At 37.9% G+C, this 22,038-nt stretch overlaps 1 protein-coding gene and 1 pseudogene across 3 annotated transcripts; one reads left to right on the top strand and one right to left on the bottom strand.

The window, feature by feature from the left end:
* Nucleotides 1-982: 982 nt before the first annotated feature.
* Nucleotides 983-12,336, bottom strand: LOC116134159 (annotated as a pseudogene).
* Nucleotides 12,337-19,393: 7,057 nt separating this feature from the next.
* LOC116134166 (splicing factor U2af small subunit B-like) lies at nucleotides 19,394-22,032 on the top strand. 3 transcript variants are annotated; one of them, XM_031419848.1, is made up of 6 exons: nucleotides 19,394-19,695; nucleotides 20,695-20,781; nucleotides 20,880-20,961; nucleotides 21,158-21,284; nucleotides 21,384-21,834; nucleotides 21,961-22,032. In XM_031419848.1, exons 1-5 carry the CDS (start codon nucleotides 19,459-19,461, stop codon nucleotides 21,814-21,816), a joined length of 966 nt encoding a protein of 321 aa, XP_031275708.1. In that variant the 5' UTR covers nucleotides 19,394-19,458; the 3' UTR covers nucleotides 21,817-21,834; nucleotides 21,961-22,032. The 3 variants fall into 3 exon arrangements, with proteins under 3 accessions (XP_031275708.1, XP_031275707.1, XP_031275706.1); XM_031419847.1 differs by having other exon boundaries at nucleotides 21,384-21,827; XM_031419846.1 differs by having other exon boundaries at nucleotides 21,384-22,023.
* Nucleotides 22,033-22,038: the final 6 nt, after the last annotated feature.

Here is a 22,038-nt window from a genome sequence, read left to right on the forward strand (position 1 = left end):
ATATTGCTTTTGTCTGTGGTCCCAAATTTCTTGTGCAAAAAGAAAAACACAAAAGTTAATACTTAACTGTTTTGTCCCCCAACTCTTGATGCATTGATCTCTTTATATTCACTCATTTTTGGCATTTTTCTTCAAGGAATCTGATCACATGTGTTTTCCTCTCTGAATATTCTCCGAGGTTCTCATTTTGGTTAAGGTTTCTTACTATGCTTGGGTAGGCTTAGAATTACCTTATTCACTTATCCTTGTGTGAGATCTTTGGATGCTGTTTCCATTGTGACGAGAGCTTGTGTGTAAGCTATTGTCCTATCTTCATTGTTGAATCTTGAGAGGAGCTCTTTTTCAAAATGATGTTCCTGTGTTCGTGAAGCTTGCTGTAAGGACTTGAAGTTCAACCAAAGAAGATAGAGTTGTTTGTAGAAAACATGGAGTGTTTTACAACTTTGGTTATTTTGAACTCATAAGTATTTCATAATGAATTTGCTTCCTTTGGACATGGTCCCATGGATGTAGGCTTGATGCCGAACCATATAAAAATAAGTGTGTTCTTTACTTGCTTTGATGTATGTCTTAAATAAGTTTTTCACTTGCAGTAAAAATTGAACAAGCAACCCATTCCACATAAGTTTTAAACACTTTGTAATCCTTTAAAACTTTCATAATTGTTGATGAATTCTTTAATTATGTGTTTCCACAATGACAAAATGAAGAAACTTAAATTAATTAATATGTTTATTTTATTAAAAGGAGAATTTAAGAAAAAAAAAAAAAAGAAAAAACGATGCTGAAATCAGAAATCAAAGACAAGGCAAATTGTTATGCTCGATCTTGATGTTCTATAATCAGCAGCAGCAGCTTAATTTGCCTTATTATATGTTTAACCTTGCGAGTTACAACACTCTCTTATATAATTAACCATAAAGAAAAGATATTGGAGTTGGCTTAAGACGTAGCTAGCTAAGCACTATATGTCATAATGTAATTAATCAACGTGTTTGTGTGGAATAAGGCGAACGGGAAGGCCTTTAGCTGGCATGGGCATTGGATCCACAATGATTTTCTCATTAGAAATCAGTTTCTCCCAGTTAAACCTTTTCACCACATTATGCATGAATACAAGTATCTCCAAACGTGCATATTCTTTTCCGGGGCGCATTCTAGGTCCTCCTCCAAATGGAACAAATGTGTATGGAGCTGGTTCATTTCCTTCAAATCTTGTTGGATCAAATTTCTCGGGCTTTGGGAAACATTCTGGATTCCTGTGTGTTGAATTTGCGCTCCAATACAGCTACAAATAATAATTATAATTCATTCAGAAAATCTTGTCAATTTTGTATGCATATAACATGGACAATTGTTAATGTATATATGAATATTGTAGCTTGAACTGACCTTCCAGCCCTTAGGAATGGAGAAACCATTGAAGACAAAGTCATTAAGGGCTTCCCTAAAAGCACCCTGAAGTGGAGGAGCAATTCTCATAACTTCACATGCAACGTTCCATGAATACTTCATTTTCTGAATGTCTTCCCAGTTCAACAACTCCCCTGGCTTTTTCGATTTTGCAATCTCCATTTGTTCTATACATATGTTTCACAAAAGATAATTGCTAATAGGAAGTCAACAAGGCTTGGAATCAGAGGAACAAATGAAAATGAGGTTGTGTTTGTGCGTGAGAGAGTGAGAAACTTCGATGGAAACTGTGGGAACCAGCTGTGTTATTAGATCATTTTCGTGGGAAATAATAATTTAAGCTGGGTTAAACTAAGACTGGTTAATGTCTTTTTTCGCTATTTATAATATAATTTCGTTGGATATTTATTGTCAAATACTGGGATATATCTTATGGTAGCTTTATTTTCCCTCTTTAGTGCAAATACTTAGATGGTTTAACATTAATTTATCCTAATTATCAAACTCTAGCTGTTTACTCGATCTCCCCAAGTATAATACTGTAGCAGTTTTATCTCATTTGGAAGAAAACTGATTTCCGGAATTTGTTGCCACCGTCTCTGTAAGATTGAGTAAGATTTGAAGAAAATTTAGGTAAAATGGAAGAGAGATTCGTTGATTGAAGCTGTGTTATTCAACTACAGTAGCTCAGCTTACTTTACTCTTTTTATATGTAAAAGAGTAAAGTGAGAGTTTACAATCTGAGTTAAAGGTTAAACGGTTGTAGTCAAAACTACACCGTTTCTGTAAAACTTACAAGCCCTCACAAGTTTGATAGTTAACAAATAACACCCATTTTATACTACATTCTAACATTCCCCCTTAAACTGATCTGGAGTAATGTTCTGGGTATTCTGATCTTCAGCTCTGGGTATTCTGAACTTCAATCTTCTGCTGATTCACATCAGCTTGCATTTCTCTGACTTTACATTCTAACATTCCTCCTTAAACTGATCTGGAGTAATGTTTTGAGTATTCTGATATTCAAAAACTTCTGCTAAAAACCTTGCATTTGCTGACCTTCAATCTTTTGCTGATTCATGCAGATACCATTTGAAAAATGCAAAGTTTGAAAATACAAACTCCAAGCAACATTTAAAGAAAGTTACAACTCCAACTTCATCTTCAAATTTTTCAATATACACAGCCACCTGCAACTTCTCTATTTCAACAAAACAACCAACTGCAAATACACTTTTCAATGTACACAGTGACCTGCAACTTAACTTCTCTATTTCAACAAAACAACCATCAACCTCAACTTTCTATTGCTATTTTCACAGAATCATCACACGGAACTGACAACTATCAGCATTCCAAAAATCATTTTAAACCAGGCCTTACAACCAGTCTGATAATCATTAGCATTCCGGAAACCAGTTTAACCAAACTAGACCTTACAACCAATCTACAAACAACCACCAGTATCAACTGTAACTCCCAAATTTACACAGAATAAACAACCACCAAAAACCAACAACTATCAGCATCATCTGCAGCTCCCAAATTTACACAGAACAAACAATCACCAGAATAAACAACCACCAAAAACCAACAACTATCAGCATCATCTGTAGCTCCCAAATTTACACAGAACAAACAATATCCAGAATAAACAATCACCAGAACAAACAATCACCAGTATCAACTGCAACCAGTCTACAAACAACCACCAGTATCAACTGCAACTCCCAAATTTACACAAAACAAACAATCACCAGAACAAACAACCACCAGTATCAACTGCAACCAGTCTACAAACAACCACCAGTATCAACTGCAACCAGTTTACAAACAACCACCAGTATCAACTGCAACTCCCAAATTTACACAGAACAAGCAACCACCAAAACCAACAACCATCAGTATCATCTGCAGATCCCAAATTTACACAGAACAAACAATCACCAGAACAAACAACAAGCTGAAAACATTTCAGCTTCTTGATTCCACTTCCTTTTGACTAATAACATTCAGTTTACTTCTTAATTCAATGAACTGAGTAACATATAATGCCTTTGTTAGTAAGTCAGCAATCTATAGTTTGGAGGGCACATATTGGATAGTTAACTTCTTTGCAAGAACCTGCTCTCTAACATAATGTGCATCTATCTCTATATGCTTAGTTCTAGCATGAAACACTGGATTGGCTGCCAAGGCTGCAGCACTTATATTATCACACCAAATGACAGGTGTGACTGAAACAGATAATCCTAACTCTACAAACATACTTTGTAGCCATGCAATTTCTGTGGTTGTTTGAGCTAAAGCTCTATATTCAGCCTCGGTTGATGAAAGAGCAACAACCTTTTGTTTTCTAGAGCTCCATTGAATTAAGTTTGGTCCCATATACACACAACATCCACTAGTGGACCTCCTGTCTTCCATGTTACTGCCCCAATCCACATCAGCATAGCATTCTACAGTTAGAGTGCTTGCTGCCTTAAAATGCAGTCCATAATTCAAGGTACCTTTAATGTATCTTAGAATTCTCTTACACGCTTGCCATTGAAGATCTGTGGGAGCTTGCAAAAACTGACTTAGTTTGTTGACTGGAAAACTAATATCAGGCTGTGTAAGTGTCAAATATTGCAGGGCACCCACTGTGCTCCCGTACAAACTTGGATTAGCAAACAACTCACTGTCAGTGGAATATAGCTTGCTTCCTACTGCCATTGGGGTTGTACAGGCATGACAATCCAACATTTTTGTTTTAGACAACAGATCAATAGCATATTTCCTCTGTTTTAGGTGAATTCCAGTAGCAGTTCGTAGTGCTTCTAGTCCCAAAAAATATGACAAAGATCCAAGTGTTTTAAGGGAAAACTCAGCATTTAGATCTTCCATAAGCTGAGTAATGAAGGAGTTATCTGACCCTGTTATAAGAATATCATCTACATACACAAGCACATACGTGAGATAGAAATTCTGTTTAAACACAAATAAACTGCTGTCAGAAATTGAATTTTGAATCCTTTTGCTAAGAAGGGCTGTTTTCAGTTTGTCAAACCATGCTCTTGGAGCTTGCTTGAGTCCATATAGAGCTTTGCAATTTGCATACATAGGTTGACTTAATGGGATCCTCAAAACCAAAAGGTTGTTGCATGTAGACTTCTTCATTCAGGGTTCCAATTAGAAACGCATTGTTGACATCCACTATTGAATGTCCCACCCTTTAGTGACAGCTAGGGTGAGTATTATTCTAATTGTGGAGGCTTTAACCAGTGGACTAAAGGTTTCAAAATAATCAAGCCCAGGAGTTTGTTGAAAACCCTTGGCAACAAGCCTAGCTTTGTATTTTTGTAAAGAACCATCGTAATTAAACTTGGTCCTAAATACCCATTTGTTCCCTACAATATTTTTATCTGAAGGAGCAGGAACTAAAGTCCAGGTTTCATTTTTCAGTAGGGCATCAAACTCACTCTTCATTGCATGTTTCCACTCAGGACTGTTAAGTGCTTCAAGAACAGTGTGAGGTTTACTACATTGGTTTATGAACTAATACCTTGAGAATGACATACAGTTTTTGACAAATTTTCAGAATGATCAGATTTAGGACTAGTAGCTGGAATTTGTGACAGGGCAGCATAGAAATCAGTGGCTGTAGTGGTTATCAAGGCTGCAGAATTTTCAGAACTAGAACCTGAAACTGCAGTAGTTGGTAAGGTTTCATAGTAACCAGAAGCTGCTATTTTGGATCGAGTTAACATTGGATGTGTGTTTGTAGCTACAGACTTGTCAGTGTGCAACTTTGCAGGAACCTTGGATGAAGTGAGATCAACTTCAAGTGAGCACATGGGAAAGGAAAATGATGATGGTACAGTAGGGAGAGTGGAAACTGATGTATATGGAGAGGGAGCAGATTGGGTAAAAGTATGTTTGGTTTAGCATTTGAGAGATCTGTTTGAGGTGTTTGGGAGGATGATATGCTATTTGTGGGAAGAGCAATTTGTGAAGGAGCAGACCAATGTGGAATTGCAGAATTAATGTTCACTGTTGTGCCATTTTTGGACTGATTTAGAGAGCTAGTTACTGCAGAAGGATCCTTCAGTGTGCACTTTGTACCCAAACTGTTAGGAACAATAGTGTATGGAAAAGAAATATAGGCAGGATATATGTCAAGAGGAGTTGTAGAAGCATCAGTTTTTTGTTGAAAGATTGAGGTAAAATGTGACCTAAATGGAAACTCTTGTTCATTAAAATTGACACTAGGAGTGATAACAATTTTTCCATCCGGTTTTAGACATTTGTAACCTGTATGGACAAGACTATATCCTACAAAGACACACTTAGTTGAGTGAAAACTGAACTTATGACGATTAAAGACTCTAAGAAAAGGAAAACAAGAACACCCAAAAACTTTCAGATTTTCATACACAGTAGATTTATTAAACAATTTTTCATATGGAGATATATTATCTAAAACTAGAGTAGGCAATCTATTAATCAAGAAAACAGCAGTTTCAAAAGACAACCACTAAAATTGAAGAGGCATAGATGCATGTGCAAGTAATGTAAGCCCTGTTTCAACTATATGTCGATGTTTTCTCTCACAACGTCCATTTTGCTAGTGGACATGAGAGCATGAATGCCTAAACTGAATTCCTAACTCTATAAGATAAGAATGAAGTGCAATGAATTCTCCACCTTAATCAGAATGAAGACATTTTAACTTAGTATTAAACTGTCTTTCAGCCAAATGATGAAACTTAATGAAGATGGACTTAACCTCAGCTTTAGTTCTAAGTGGAAATAACCAAGTATATCTACTGTAATCATCCAAGAACTGTATATAATACCTAAACCCTTCGGACGATGTTAAGGGTGCAGGACCCCAAACATCGCTGTGGACAATTTCCAAGGGAGCTGAAGCTTTAGTATGTGAGGTAGGAAAACTAAGATTATGCATTTTTCCTAGTTGAAATGCATCACAAAAGGAAGTAAAGTTGCTATCATAATCAGATTTGACTTTTGCAAATTTATGATATTTGGGTAGTGAAGACAGAATTCTATGCATAACACTAAAGTGAGGATGTCCTAACCTTCTATGCCAGGTTAAGTGATGTTGAGCATTTCTGTTGTTAGTAGAGTGAGATGCAGAATCATGCATAATAGTTTCAGCAATGTTTGTTGACTTAGAAGTAGATATATCAGCAATCGCATCAATCACATTAGAAGTATCAATCTGAATTATAGGCAAAACAGGGGATTTTTTAAAACAAGCACTTTCAGAACAGTCACTTTTATTTATAGGTAATGCAGTACATTGTGCAAGAAACATGTTATCAGAATGATCATATGGTATGTAAGTAGAATCACAAGGTGTAAGAGTAACATTTGAACTAGAGTTGACAACTTTCTGAATACTAACACTATCGTGACTACCTGACCGTAAATCATTATTGACAGTGTTTTTACAATGAAAACTATAATTATTTGAGTCAGGATGTGGAAAGGCAGATGATGAAGTAGAAACAGGTCTTGAATGAGAGATGGACTGGGGAATATGAAGCTGATACAGGCCACCTTTAAGATCCCCTCGCAGTAATGTTGCTCTGGTTAATTGATCTTTGACAACACAACAATCAGCATTAACCTCAACTATTACATTATTGTCCTTAGTGAACCTAGAAATACTAAGCAGGTTTTGGGTTATTTTTGGAACACACAAGATATTTTTAAGGTGTAAGCATTTAGAATGAAACGTACTAGGTAAGAATGTGTTACCAGTATGAGTGATATCCAGGTGCTCACCATTTCCCACTTGAAGTTGGCTCACACCACCATATTCCTTGCTAAGTTGCAGCTGACTGAGATCTGAAGCTACATGATTAGTGGCTCCAGAATCCATGTACCAGATGGGATCAATAGGAGTGAATTGAGTGGCATATACATGTTGGGAATTATGACTTGCACCAATGGAAACAGCAGCCATAAATGCTTGATTGTGACCAGGATTAGTAGACTGTTGGCTAGGTGGTCCAAAAACAGAAACTGGAGGGGAATTATGTGATACATGGACTTGTTCTTGTGAGAGACCACTGTAACCAGAATTAAAACTAGTCTGGCCAGGATGAGGGCTAAACTATGGTTGATCAGTGGAAGACAGTTGTTTTGAAGTAAAGGTTAGAATAGGTGAGTATTGGGCAGTGTTTGGATTGTTATTGGTGTTGTGTGGTTGATAGGAGAGGGAATTAGGAAACTATGGATGTCTAGAAAGGTGATTCTGGTATAGATTACCATTATAAGCAGAGTTGAATCTGTGATAACACCGAGCTGCTGAGTGACCTACTTTGTTATAGACTTGGCAGATCAGTCTATTTCTGTTATAACCACGACCTCTACCTCTTCCATATGGAACAAAACTAGGCCCTCTAGGAGTAAATGTGGGAGTGTTGTTATAGGGAAAATGGTGACTAGTTAAACCAGTAGGGAAGTGGTTTGATGGCAATGGATATGTTTGTTGGACATGAAGATTTCCTAAGGAGTTTAGAGATGGAACAGAAGTAAAGTTCCCAGTAATAACTCCATAAGTTTTGTCACTGTTCAGTCCAGAATTTCCAAAACTTCCATTTCCAATGTTATTTGTAGAATTCCCAACATTTCCGCTTCCAACATTATTTGTAGTTGCAATCTGAGCTGAACTATTATATAGATCGACTGAATTAACTTGTCTAACCTAACTTCATATTTTTGGAGCAAAAATTGTGCTTCCTGAAGTGTAATTGAGTCTATTTTCGATTCAAGCCTAGATGTAAGATTTACCACCACATGATCATATTCAAGACCTAATCCATCCAGAACATACTGTAACAAGTCATCATCAGATATAATCATACCACTAGCTGATAAACTTTCACTAATTTCTTTCATCTTTTTGACATATTCAAAAATGCTCAGATTGTTCTTTTGAGTTGTCTGTAACAAATTCTTAAGATGTAATGCCCTAGCCTTTGAGTCTGCAACAAATTCATGCTCTAGGACTCTCCAAATATAAGTTGAAAACCTACACTTAGATATTGTACCAAACATACTTTTCGATATTGAAGCTAACAACCAACTAACCAGAAACTTATCAGTTCTCTTCCACATTATGTAACTCGGATTAATTTTGTCCTTGACAAAATCATTCTTAACCCTAAGTTCTCCACTCAATTGACTCAACTCATTATCAACACTCATATCAGACAGAATTAAAGGTGAAGGACATGGAATTTTACCGAGCAAGTGGTCCTCGAGCTCATGCGATCCTACAGCGAAAAGAACTTGCGAGCTCCAAAATCTGTAATTATCTCAAGTAAGTTTCGGATTAATCACTAGTAGACTTGAAGCCACCGTAGTCGATGATCGATTTAACACTTCCTTCAGCATTTCTCAAGGCTGTTAGGCAGAGGATTTGAGCTTACATCAGGATTTTTAGCCATCGACGTTAGTCATGGCTCTGATACCATGTAAGATTGAGTGAGATTCGAAGAAAATTTAGGTAAAATGAAAGAGAGATTCGTTGATTGAAGCTGTGTTATTCAACTACAGTAGCTCATCTCACTTTACTCTTTTTATATGTAAAAGAGTAAAGTGAGAGTTTACAATCTGAGTTAAAGGTAAAACGGTTGTAGTCAAAACTACACCATTTCTGTACAACTTTACACAAGCCCTTACAAGTTTGATAGTTAACAAATAACACCCATTTTATACTACATTCTAACAGTCTCTTGATTTACGAAAAAAAAATGAAAAAGATAACAGGTGAATGAAATGGTAGAAATTACGTACACTCTAAGACTTGATTGTATATGTGGGGAAGCTCAGAGAGATATTTGATGATGAAAGTAATGGCGGTACTCGCTGTGTCGTGGCCACCGATCAATAAACCAAGAATTTTATCGGCCATGTCTAACTCATTCATTTGCTCACCACTCTCATCGGTTGCTTGTAACATATGTGACAGTATATCTTTAGGAGACGTTTCGTTTTCCGTAAGATCAATCTTCCTTTGTTTGATAATAGCTATCAACTCCTTCCTGATCGTATTTGAGGCCTTGATGGCACGGCTAAATAGAGTCCCTGAAAAATCTACTGGAAGAGAAATGATTCCTGAAGCCAAAACATTAAAAGGATCAGCAAATTTTGCAACATGCTCATCAGGATCCTCCAGGCTTAAGAAAACTTTGCATGCAACCCAAAAGGTGTATCTCTTTGCAAGTGGGAAAACTTCAACTTGTTCTTTCCCTTCCCAACCAGGCGTAAAATGCCTCTGTGCAATTGAATCCATCATTTCGATATATCTCATTAAGGCCTCTGGCTTTAGAAAGTTTGGTAACATCTTCCTCAACTTCTTGGATTCTTCTTTGGAAGATGTTTGTGTAGATGAAAGGAAGATCTTGTTAACTGAGTCGGGCCACCAGGCTTGGACAAGCTTGTTCTGATTGGAGAACAAGAACTTGTTTGAAGCAGCACCATAAACGACAATGGTTGGTTTAGCTAGGATTGAAGTCTTGAAGATTGGAGAGGAGTATTTGGCTATTCTATTATAAATAAACTTCTCAGGATAACCCTTTTGGCCAGTGTTGAGAAACTCAAGACTTCCCCCTATGAATGGCAAGCCCATGTTGCCAGGAGGATGGTTAGAGTAAGAAGATTTGGATTTATTGCGAAAGAGATAAGCAAGAGATATAGCGAGGAAAGAATAATGAGGCTGAATATGAAGCGTTGCTTGCTGGTTTGCGACTAGCAAGATAAATGGGGTCGGATGCAATCAACATCAATAGCGACTCCCAACTGGTTGTCAATCAGATTTTGGGAGAATATCAAGTCAAAGAAGAAAACATGATCAGTTATCTAAAGAAAGCCAAGGCCGCGCTCGAGTCTTTTAAGCGTTAGGCGATCAAGCAAATCCTGAGAGACAGTAACTCTGTCGTGGATGCTTTGGCAAAAATAGCCTCATCGCTAGATTCTGATGCTCCGAACAGTATTCCAGTTTAGCACATCAAGGTTCCTAGCATCAACTCATTAGAGCAGACCATAGCTACAACCAAATCTACTTCCTAGATGACTCCAATCTTCAGTATCTCCGAGATGGGACTCTGCCCAGCAATAAAATTGAGGTGAGACTCTTGCAAATTAGAGCTGCTCATTGTACACTTATCGAGGATCAGTTGTATAAGCAAAGGTTTAGTACTCCCCTCCTCTGATGTGTAACCGATGATGAAATAGAGTACATCATGAGAGAGGTACATGTAGGGATTTGTGGCAATCACACTGCTGCATGATTTCTCGCCAATAATATTGTCCGTCAGGGATATTATTGGCCCCTACTTCACGAGGATGCTTTCAACTTTGTGAAGAAGTGTGATAAGTACCAGAGGTTTGCAAACATCCCGCGAGCTCCTTCCCACTAACTAAGGACGGTGACTAGTCTTTGGCCATTCTCTATGTGGGGAATTGATCTCATTGGGCCCATGTCAATTGGTAAAGGGGGTGTCAAGTACGCAATGGTTGCAGTGGATTATTTCACTATGTGGGTCGAAGCAGAGCCTTTGGTCGCGATCACTACAAAAAAGCTCAAAAACTTCGTCTTCAAGAATATAGTGTGCCGCTATGGGATTTCTCATACACTCATCTTTGATAATGAGAAGCAATTTAACAATGAGGAATTAAAGCAGTTTTGCGATGAGCTGGGGATTCATAAGAAATTTGCCTTTATGGCAAGACCGCAAACCGATGGTCAGGTTAAAGCTGTCAACAAGACTATTAAACACATATTGAAGGCCAAGCTTAGCACAGCCAAGGGAAATTGGGCCGATGATCTTCAGAAGTTCTATGGGCATATAAAACAACTCCGAAAACCCTTACTTTAGAAACACCCTTCTCGATGGCATATGGTTGCGAGGCGATAGTTCTAACGGAAATAGGAATTGGTTCACTCCAGAGGGAATTTTTCAATGAACAGACAACGAGGCACTCTTATGTGCAAGTCTGGACTTAGTTGAAGAACATCACGATAAAGCTCGATTTAGGATAGCTTCCTACCAGTAGTGGGCAAAAAGATTCATCAATTCTAAAATCAGGAAAAGAGATTTCTGGGTTTGAAAAAAGTCTTTTTCGGGACAAGGGAACCAAGTGCGAGGGTATTGGAACCAAACTAGGAAGGTCTATATCTTATCGCTAAGGTAATACGACATGGGGCGTATCACCTCAAAAGGCTTAATGGTTCCAAAGTGCCTCGAACTTGGAATGCTGAACATCTTCGCCCTTATTATCAGTAATTTCGAACTCGCTTATAGTTCTGATCATTTTTACTTGTAAAGTTCTCGCTGTTGTAAATTTCATGAATAAGATTATTCCAGTTTTCTTCGAAGAAACACTTGTGTCGTAATCTCAAGTCTTTAATAATTTTGTTATTTGTAATTTTCTGCGAGTTCGATGATCAGTTATGTTATATTTGTTTTGTGAGGCTTAATATAAAAGTACTATCACAAGTAGTCAAAAGTTCTTTTATATATGTTCGATGAATATGTACAAAAGAGTGACCAAGAATTACAAAAAAAAGAGCTGGAAAGACTCAAAGCAAATAAGGGAGGAATCACTAGTCTTCGTTCTCAGGACCCTTGCCTGCAACCCTTGATCCCCTGGCTGGTCGCTGACCTCCAGATCATCTGTTCGACCTGTAGCAATGCTTGTGTATGGCTGATTGTCTCCCGGGGGAGGTTCTTGTTCCTCTTGTTGTTCGGCCTCTTCGGCTTGGAGCATAGAAACAAGAGTGGCCTGGTAATCATGAAGGAGGTCAGAGATGTCCATTTCAGGATTCTTAGCCCGCAAGCTATAAATAGCTTGAATTGCCCAATGGGCAGCCTTCCTCTCAAGCTCGAGATTCTGCCGCTTCATCTGCTAGGTCAATGAAGTGATTCACCCCTGAAGCAGCTCGAGGTCTATCTGCAGCGCCCTCTTCTACTTTTCTGTGTTTTCCCACAGCTGAGCTCGATTCTCCTCTACCACCTTGGCGCGATCGGTGCTCGCCTGCAGCTCATTTTCTCTCTCGCCTAACTCTTTGGTGATCCTTGCCATAATTTGTTCGAGCCCTTTATTGTCATCATCTTTCTTCTCGAGCTCCCCCTTCTGAAAGTTCACTGCTTGAAGAGCATCATCTCTTTCAGTCAAGTACTGATCCACCTGGATGCGAGCCCTTTTTGCCTCTGTATCTACGGCTGCAAGATCTTGCTTCAGCTTGGCATTCTCCTTATTCAACTCGTGGAGTCTGCCATTGGGCCACGGTCAGTACGAGGAAGGACTGCATCAGAAAAGAGACAAAAGTTAGTTTTTTTTAAGATCTTAAAAAACTAAGAGATCGGTTGCTATTAAAAAGTTCTCGAAGAGAATTGGTTGCTTTACCTGACTTAGCAATTGGAGCGCGATGGCCACCAGGTCAGAGGGTCAAGAAGCCACGAACCCATCAAAGGTTATGGCGAGTTGGCATTCTAACAGGGTATATACCACTAGCTACAAGTGTTCTGGTAGTTGCCCTAGTGAATCCAACATAAACAGGTCTAGCCTCAAGGAGGCAAGCACCTTTTTGGCCCGTTGTTTGCCTATTCTCCTTTAGGCAGTTGTGGTCATTCCCTCTCCCCTACACGAACTCTCGGGGGCAGTCAGAGTGTCGAGGGCATCCCTCGAGGGTATTCTCGAGCGAAAGACATGGTAGGGTCGAGTTCTCTCTAGCAACACCCCGAGGCCCTCTGGTTCAGACTCCGACTCCTCCTCGGTGGGTAGTTGCTTTCTCTTCCTGGTCTTCTGGCCCACTGTCTTCTTGTTCGAAGTACGAGTGGCTGCAAGCTGGGGAGCTTCTTCGTATCGCTCCGTGGTTGGTTGCATTTCGACATCAATCTGTATCCCTTCGATGGGGACATCGCTGAATGTCACTCCAGCCGGTTCAGTCGGGTCGATCCTAGGGAATGTGAATCCCCCAGTTCTCCTCGATGTCTTCGGGATCCTTGGTGTCATGGTTGCTGCGCGACATGAAAGTGTGTCAGCAAAGAAAGTTTTTTAATAAAGATATAGAGTTCTCCTGCATGGGAGGATACTTATGAATTGGAGCTTCTAAGGATGCCTCAGGGCTAAAGAAACCGTACTTTCGTAAATTGGCAGTGGTCACGAGCAGCTTCGCGTCACGACTTTGATCCAATAGTAGACCGAATGCCTCGATATGGCTAAAGTCTGCTAGAGCCGATAACCTAGTCGTCTTGTTTTCTATAAGAAAGCCAAGGGTGCGTTAGCCTTATTAAGGAAAGGAAAGGATAAAGATAAGGGATAAACAGTTTGGAAATTAAAGGAAAAACCTACTTGGCACTCTAAATTTACAAACACCATCATACTCGGAGAAGAAATATTTGGTTTCGCCACAACGTTGCTGGGGTAACCAAATATCCCTCCCTTAATCGTTGATCGTTTTGAAAGGTGGTATGAATTCTTATCTTTACTTCTCTTCAAATAATAGGCGCAGCAGAGCTCCACAATTGTCAGCTCATTGAGTTTGTGTTCGCCACATGCGATATACATAGCGACCATTATCATATACGCATTGGGTGTTAACTGGAACGGTGCGACCTTAAAGTGGTCGAGGATTGTAACGTCCACACTGAGGTATGTAGCTTTACTTATGCCCTTATACCCTTAGTTGAATTTTGTTAAAGTTATTCTTGAAAAAGTGTAAAGAAAATCCCTTAAATTGTCATTAGGGGTAAAATGGTCTTTTCACTCATAATTAGTTGAAAAAGTGGGGAGTGAAAAGAGATAGAATTTCATGAAGAATGCAATAAAATGAGGGCATTTTGGTAATTGACTAAGGGACATAGATGGAATTTTATGAAAAGTACAAGGGTAAAATGGGAACCTATAAATAATAATATGTTATATCAAGAGTTGAAGAATGAAACCCTAGCCATTCTTCCTCCACTTTCACGCCACCTTCATCCCCAAATTCTCTCAATTTCTTCAATTCTTTTTCAAGGGAAATTCATAGATTTTGGGTTATTTTTAGTGGAATTTCAATCCCAAGCATCCTTAGGTAAGATCCTTGCACTAAGAAGTGAGTTTTAATTTTCAAAGTGTTGAATTTTGATAATTTGTGTAAATAGGATTTAAGAGAAAGAGAGTTGGATCAAAAAAGACTATTAAAGTGTTGGATTGCTCACATCTAAGGTAAGTAAATCCTACTCTAGTAATGATTGAAGCAATATTGTGTAGAGAATTTCTTTTATGCACATATGTGTTTTTATATGAAGAATTGTTGATGGATTTGATGTTGAATGATGGTTAGAACTTATCCATGAGAAGTAGTGTTTGTGTATTTGATGTTTGATGAGAGTTTGGATGAATTGTGGAAGAATTGAAGTAGAAATTATGGAGTGTACATTTTGGACAGGTTTGGCGTTAACCTTAGAGGATTTTGTTTCAAAATTTTGGTGGCTTAGAAAAGAAGTAGAAGTGTAGCCAATTTAGAGCTTGGATGTGCACATAAATTGTTTGATGAAATGTCAAAGAGAAGTGTTATGTGTTATCTTGAGATGAGTTAGTAGATGGTAGAGAATGACATGTTTGCATTCCTTATTGCATTATTGCATCTAAACATGTGAATTTATAGAGAATTATAAGCATGAACCCATCTACATGCATACATTCTCATAAGAGCATGAAAAAACATTAAAGAACATTAATGAGTAAATAGAAAGAAAATAGAATATTAAAGAAATTCAAATCTGAATTTTTATTTAAAGAAGTGTAAAAAGATAAAAGAAGAGAAGGTTGTTGCGATGGGGAACCCGTGTAGCCTCGCATGCACGCCGCCTTTAGTGAGCGGCCTCAGAATTCAGAAAGAAGAATTGTACAGTCCATTAGAAGTGCATGTGGATGAGGACTGTACCCAGAATTAGAGAATACACTCACACAGCCAGGGTTCCAAATCCATGCCTTAACCGAGTCTGATCGGCAAGAAAGAATGAATGAATGAATAGAAAGGAAAGGAAAGAAAGAAAGAAAAGAAAAGAAAAGAATAGAAAAGAAAGAAAGAATAGAAAGAAAGAAAGACTAGAAAAGAAAGAAAGAAAGAAATACAGAAAAAGAAACGGAAAACAGAATAAGAAAAATAGAAAAGAAAATGCACATTCTATGCATTTGTACATTTGCATCACATCTATGCATAATACCAAGCCTAATATCATGGGTAGTGAGAAATTAGAAATTGAGAAAGAATAGAGAAAGAACAGAGAAAGAACAGAAAAGAATAGAGAAGTGTGATGTAAGGAAAGAAATTTAGAATTTAAGCAACGGAGAGAGAAGGGTAGCAGAGTGGGTTTACTTACTGAGCAATTAGTGCTCACTCTATTGTTTTAAATGTTTTTGCAGGTAGTAGGTGAGATGCGATCGTTTGGAATGTCAAGAAGCAGAAGGGTTTTGGCAACACTGTCAAGTTAATGTTTTGTGACTTTATTAGTAGGCTAATGTCTAACCTGGCAAGCCTTCCCGGTATCACCTCCATTTGGTCCTTGATCAACTCGCCTAATAACTCTTTCTGTCTTGTGAGTTGAGACAAGTAGGCCTTACTACTCAAGGCATCAGCTACTATATTGGCTTTCCCAGGTTGATACTTAATTTCATAATCATAATCTTTTACCAACTCTAACCATCTCCTCTGCCTCATATTCAACTCTCTTTGGGTGAAGAAGTACTTCAAACTCTTATGATCCGTATAAATGTTACTCTTTGCTCCATACAAATAATACCTCCATATTTTTAGTGCAAAAACTACAGCAACCAACTCTAGATCATGTGTAGGGTATCTCGTCTCATACTCTTTTAACTGACGAGAAGCATTTGTGCATTTGCATCATATCTATGCATAATACCAAGCCTATTATCATGGCTAGTGAGAAATTAGAAATTGAGAAAGAACAGAGAAAAAACAGAGAAAGAATGGAGAAAGAACAAAGAAAGGACAGAAAAGAATAGAGAAGTGTGATGTAAGGAAAGAAATTCAGAATTTAAGCAACGGAGAGAGAAGGGTAGTAGAGTGGGTTTACTTATTGAGCAATTAGTGCTCACCCCGTTGTTTTAAATGTTTTTGCAGGTAGTAGGTGAGATGCGGTCGCTTGGAATGTCAAGAAGCGGAAGGGTTTTCGCAACACTGTCGAGTTACTGTTTTGTGACTTTATTATATTATGTAAAGATTTGTATATAAAGAAAAAATTATTTATGGGCCCATTATTTTATCCTCATCTATATGTATATTTTCTTATATATATTTAGTGAGTTTTACTATTATTTTCCGAGTATACTAGCTAGAGAGAAAGTATTACAATGATCGACCTGATGAAGGGGTGAAAGGGTATCATCACCCCGCATTTGAAAATTGCTTCTGAGATCCCAGTCATTCCCTCTAGAGGATCCTGAGTAGTGTGTGACTTGTGCTGGTAGACGTTTACATTAATCGCAAACTAATCTACCGCCTTTTGAATTTCGTCTGCAATGGTTGTTGATAGTAACGCTTGTCTAGGACCCACCGAAGTGCCTAGTGGCTACGAGCTTGTCCCTTTGACTGCTTTTATCTCAAGAGCGTCCATTGCTCTTAAAGTCTGAAAAAGTGCGACATGCAAAGATGACTCAGTCTCCATACGCATTGTCTCGTACAATGACTTATAAGAACAAAAAAAAAACTATAGTTTCTCTCCCATAACCCTAAAAACTCTTAAAGATGATTTCCCAAAGATCTGTGCCCCATTTTTAACTTTTAAAAGTGTTCCATTTTGAACACTGCCCGAGGATGTGCACTATATAATCCTAGCAGACATCTACTCCCACCATTATTGTGATAAACTAAGTTTTTTTTAACATAAATGAAAAAGAGAAAAGGAGAAGAAATTCTCTTTACCTCTAGATTGCTAGGAGTGAACGTTCTGTCGTAGCGACGAGTGCACATCAACCGGGAAGAGGATGACCTGATTTCTTGAGTATGAAAATGCTGTTTTTTCTCTTTGGAAACGCAAGTTCTATGAAAAATGCGGAATGGGCTTAGGGTTTTATAGAGAAGAAGGCGACGCTTAGCTTCCCCTGTAAGCGAAGTTTGGGTGGGACGTGTTTCTAGCTGTTGAATGCAACCACGTGTCGTCAATTCTCATGAAGAGTAACCTTCATGCTTCTTGGACATCAATCAATGTTTCCCTCTATTGGAGACGCTAAACGTTGGCGTGGTTATCTCCTCCACATTAAATGCACCCTCATCCACATTTAATGTTTTAAAAGATATAATGCTCATGGTTGACACTTATTGTGCAAAGACACATCTGTCAGATAAAGCTTATTTTATTGACCATAACAACTGTTAAGTGCAACGGATAACATCTGAAGAGATCGTTCGAATAAAACACTATTTCCCATATGTCAAACTCAGAGCGAAATGATTTCCAACTTTCGACAGCAAAATACTCTAAGTACTTTTAGGTCACGGATGACAGATAGAGTTTGAAACACATCGATATAGCATTGGGTAGGATCCGACATAGGTCGCTGAACCTTTTGGGATGATCACCTCAAGTCGCTTGTGTAACTCTCGAAAATCCATGCTACAACCTCTATTCAGTTTGTTGGTCAAGTGAAGTCATCGACCTTGTTTCGTTCAGGCTGTTCTCAACTGATAGTTCGAATAGGTGCTCTTCGAGACAAGTCAGATCGCAACATAATCATAAAGTTCTCAAGATTCAATTTTTGAACCTTAAGAACTGGGGAGCTTCTGTTATGCCTAAAAAAACAAGGCTGATGCGAGCTTACGTCAGCCAGCACCAATTAGAGTTCAGGAAGACTTTGTGCTGCCCAGGCACTGCCACGTTGTCAAAAAGGCAGAAGGAGCATAGCTGTCATCAACTTGGAAGATTCAGGCTTTGTCTACGAGTGGATGAGAATCGCCCACCTGTCCAAGCCTTACACGATTTGAGGATATTTGACATCTAATCAGCCAATGGGAAGCGCGGTAGGAATTATACTACACCTGCCCACTTGCAGACTTGTAATCATTACCCTGAAACTTTCTACTATAAATAGAGGGCTTCCTCTCTCATTTTCATGATTCTGATAAAAAAAACTACATTCTGATTGTAACATTTTATTCTCATAACACATATAACTTACGAGAAAGAGACTGACTTAATATTCACTCTGAATAATCAGTCACTTGTACCTCTACTCGTTATTCGCTATACGTGACCTCCTATAACATCATATATATAAGAAGAACAGTGAACGTAGGATTCGCTTTAAGCATCCGAACCATTTTAAAAATCATCTTCCATTTACTTCAGTGTATTTTCCGTTCACGTATAATTTCTAAGCCAGCTTAACAATTTGCATATGCGAGTCGTTGGTGTCAAAACCAAGCATCAACAAATATGGACTTAATGTTCTCTAAATTTATAAAACAAAGTGTACCTTTATTTTTGTAATAAATTAGTAGGTGAGGCCGAGAGGGAGATTGAAAGTGCAGCATGTTATGGTTATGAGATGTAGCAGGGGTGTAGGGAAATGGTTTGCTGGTTTTCTTTTTTCATGTTTAGAGAATTTTTCTTTTTTCATGTTTAGATAATTTTTTTAACTTTTAATTTTTTATTTTATTATTGAATTTTAAGAATTATAGTTGAAATTTTTATGAGTTATTTGTATAGAAGGGCAAAAATGCCCTTACATCGTTTTAATGAAACGCGCAGCAGCCTCGTTATTAATGGGACTAAAGTGGATTTTTCTAATTTTACTGGACCTGATGGTATGTTGTTAAATCTAAGGGAGGAAATGATTATTAACTCTCTTTATGACATTAGAAAAGAATTTATAATCTTGTCGACGAAACATCTAGAAGACACATAAAAGAAGAAAAAATATTGTATATAGCTTTCATCGAACTCTCTGATTGAGTATTCGCATAACAAATCGAAACAAATTTCGGCGCTATTTTCTCATCTAAAATTTGCGATGGCCGAACACTTGGCTTCAATTTTTGGCACAGAGAAAGACAGGGTTAACTGTCCATTTTACTTCAAGATCGGCGCCTGTAGACATGGGGACCGCTGCTCGCGCCTCCACACCAAACCTAGCATTAGCCCTACTCTCTTGCTTTCAAACATGTATCAACGCCCTGATATGATCACACCTGGCGTCGACGCAAATGGCAATCCCATTGACCCCCGCAAGATCCAGCAGCACTTCGAGGTAATTTTATTTTTATAAACGTCTTTATATTATTTATAGTTCAAGCTAGGATTTTAATAATTTCTTATTAACAATCCAAAATCTTTGGTGTATTATAAGTACTTTTGGTTTAAAAATCGTGGTAGTATTGAGGGTAAAAAAGAAATTAAAAGGAAGTAACTTGTTTATTCTGAAACTCATTTCTGAAGAAGTCCTCAGCGACACGTTTTCTAGGATTCTTTTGACTGTTGTTCTGGGGAAAGATTGATTGTCTCCTCGTCACATAGCAAACACCTTTTAGTTCAACTTATGGTTTTTAATTCTTCAGAATTTTATGTGTTGATAGCAAGTTGTTAGGATAATATTTTGTTATTTTTCTTTTTTCTGGTCAACCTTTTAATAATGATTTAAATTTTATGATACAGATGTGACAGATTCATGTTATAATACTTTTTATTTATTTAGTGATATTTTAGACATTTTGATTGACAATTCAGAAACAGGTCTACATAAACTAGATAAAATTCAAAATCGAAAATTTGGATTGATCCTAATATCTGATAATTATTTTTTAATTTAACAAAACTGTGGAAGTATTAAATTGAACTAGAAATAAGAAAAATTTTATAGCTCTTGGATACTTTTTGTGTCAGTGAGAACTGAACTTTTGTGTTGAGATTTCTGGAAACATTGCCATACTTTACGGTATTCTATGTAACTGCTGTTTTCGAAAAAAAATTATTAGTTGATCCATGTAGCAAACCAAACGCCTCTTTTTGTTAGTTTGTTGTCTGACCATTATTTAATATATTGGATTATAAATTTTCAATTACATGTTTCTCATGGACTGGTTTGACCATGGAAGATAGCCACGGTCATCAAAGATTTTGGCCATTTGTTTGACATGTAAGATGATTCTGGTTAATGTGTGGTGTGGTGATTTCTATACATACTTTACATGATATCTTCTGTTTTTGTTATGATTGCTTTAGCATATAAGTGTTTCAAATGAAATTACAGGATTTTTATGAAGATCTCTTTGAGGAATTGAGCAAATATGGTGACATTGAGAGCTTGAATGTCTGTGACAACCTAGCTGACCACATGGTAAGTGTTTCATGAACTATTTTTTTTTTTTTGTCTTTCTGGGTAACTTATGTATTTCATCTTATTTGATGTGTAAGTTCATTTAAATCTCTATGCAGGTTGGTAATGTGTATGTTCAATTTAGGGAGGAAGAATATGCTGCAAGAGCACTAAAAAATCTGACTGGGAGGTTTTATGCTGGTTAGAGTTCTTACTGCTATTCTGTATTTTTAAGTGTTTGATAGAGTGATCTGACTGATTCTTCTCCCCTTTCATTTTATATTAGTTCAACTTCTAAAGTTTGTAATTCTTCAATGTGTGATGAATTGTGGTGAATGCTTTGGACTTTTTCTTATTTATCTTGTTCTTACCTTGATTTTAACATCAATAATGACAGGACGTCCCATTATTGTGGACTTCTCCCCTGTGACGGATTTCCGTGAAGCCACCTGTAGGCAATATGAGGAGAACACCTGCAACCGTGGTGGATACTGCAATTTCATGCACCTGAAAAGGATTGGCAGGTAATTGCAGAAATTCTCGTCATGTTCTTTTTCGTTTAGTAGGCAGAATGGAGTGATATCATTTGAATCTTTTTCCTCCACTGTATCTTATTTTTTTAGGGAGTTGAGGCGTGAACTATTTGGGAGATACAGGCGAAGGCCTAGCCACAGCAGGAGCCCCTATAGGCATCGCAGCCATGAAGAGCGTTCACATGGTGGGCATGGTTCTAGCAGAAGGTTCAATGACAGGGAGTGCTATCATGAAAGTAGGAGCAGGAGGCATAGGAGCACAAGCCCTAGCCATAGGAGAGGGAGAAGCAGAAGTCCTGGTGGAAGACGGAATTGTAGTCCTGTCAGGGAAGGCAGTGAGGAGAGACGAGCCAAAATTGAGCAGTGGAACAGGGAAAGAGAAATGCAAGAAAATGCTAGTAAAGAAAATACCGGCAACAACAAAGAATCCGAAAATATCAATGATGGTTATATGCAAAATGGTAACCAACACTGTGGATATCAGCAGCAGCCTCCGCCGAATCAAGGAGACTATGTATACTGATCTACTTAACAGTATGTGGTTCGTTTTCGCTCCCATTTATGTTTATATTGTGACTTTTAGCTTTCTCTCTAGATGAAGTTACATTTCAGTGGAGGAGAGCGCCCATTTGATAAATACATCTTACAGCCATTTTCCACTTTGCAGGTGGTGTACAGGTCAATCCTGTAATGTAGCTTGGGAAATGTTTTCCACATTTTTTTTTTCTTTTTGCTGTTTTTGTAT

The sequence above is a fragment of the Pistacia vera genome, unplaced genomic scaffold (genome assembly GCF_008641045.1).
Source record: "Pistacia vera cultivar Batoury unplaced genomic scaffold, PisVer_v2 Contig283, whole genome shotgun sequence".
Classification (NCBI taxonomy): domain Eukaryota; kingdom Viridiplantae; phylum Streptophyta; class Magnoliopsida; order Sapindales; family Anacardiaceae; genus Pistacia; species Pistacia vera.

Excerpts from the sequence above, each read along its gene's own strand:
- LOC116134166 (XM_031419848.1), top strand. The coding sequence starts at position 19,459 with ATGGCCGAACACTTGGCTTCAATTTTTGGCACAGAGAAAGACAGGGTT. Across the intron at positions 20,962-21,157 it reads GACTGGGAGGTTTTATGCTG|GACGTCCCATTATTGTGGAC; the intron begins GTTAGAGTTCTT and ends CAATAATGACAG. Across the intron at positions 21,285-21,383 it reads CACCTGAAAAGGATTGGCAG|GGAGTTGAGGCGTGAACTAT; the intron begins GTAATTGCAGAA and ends TTATTTTTTTAG.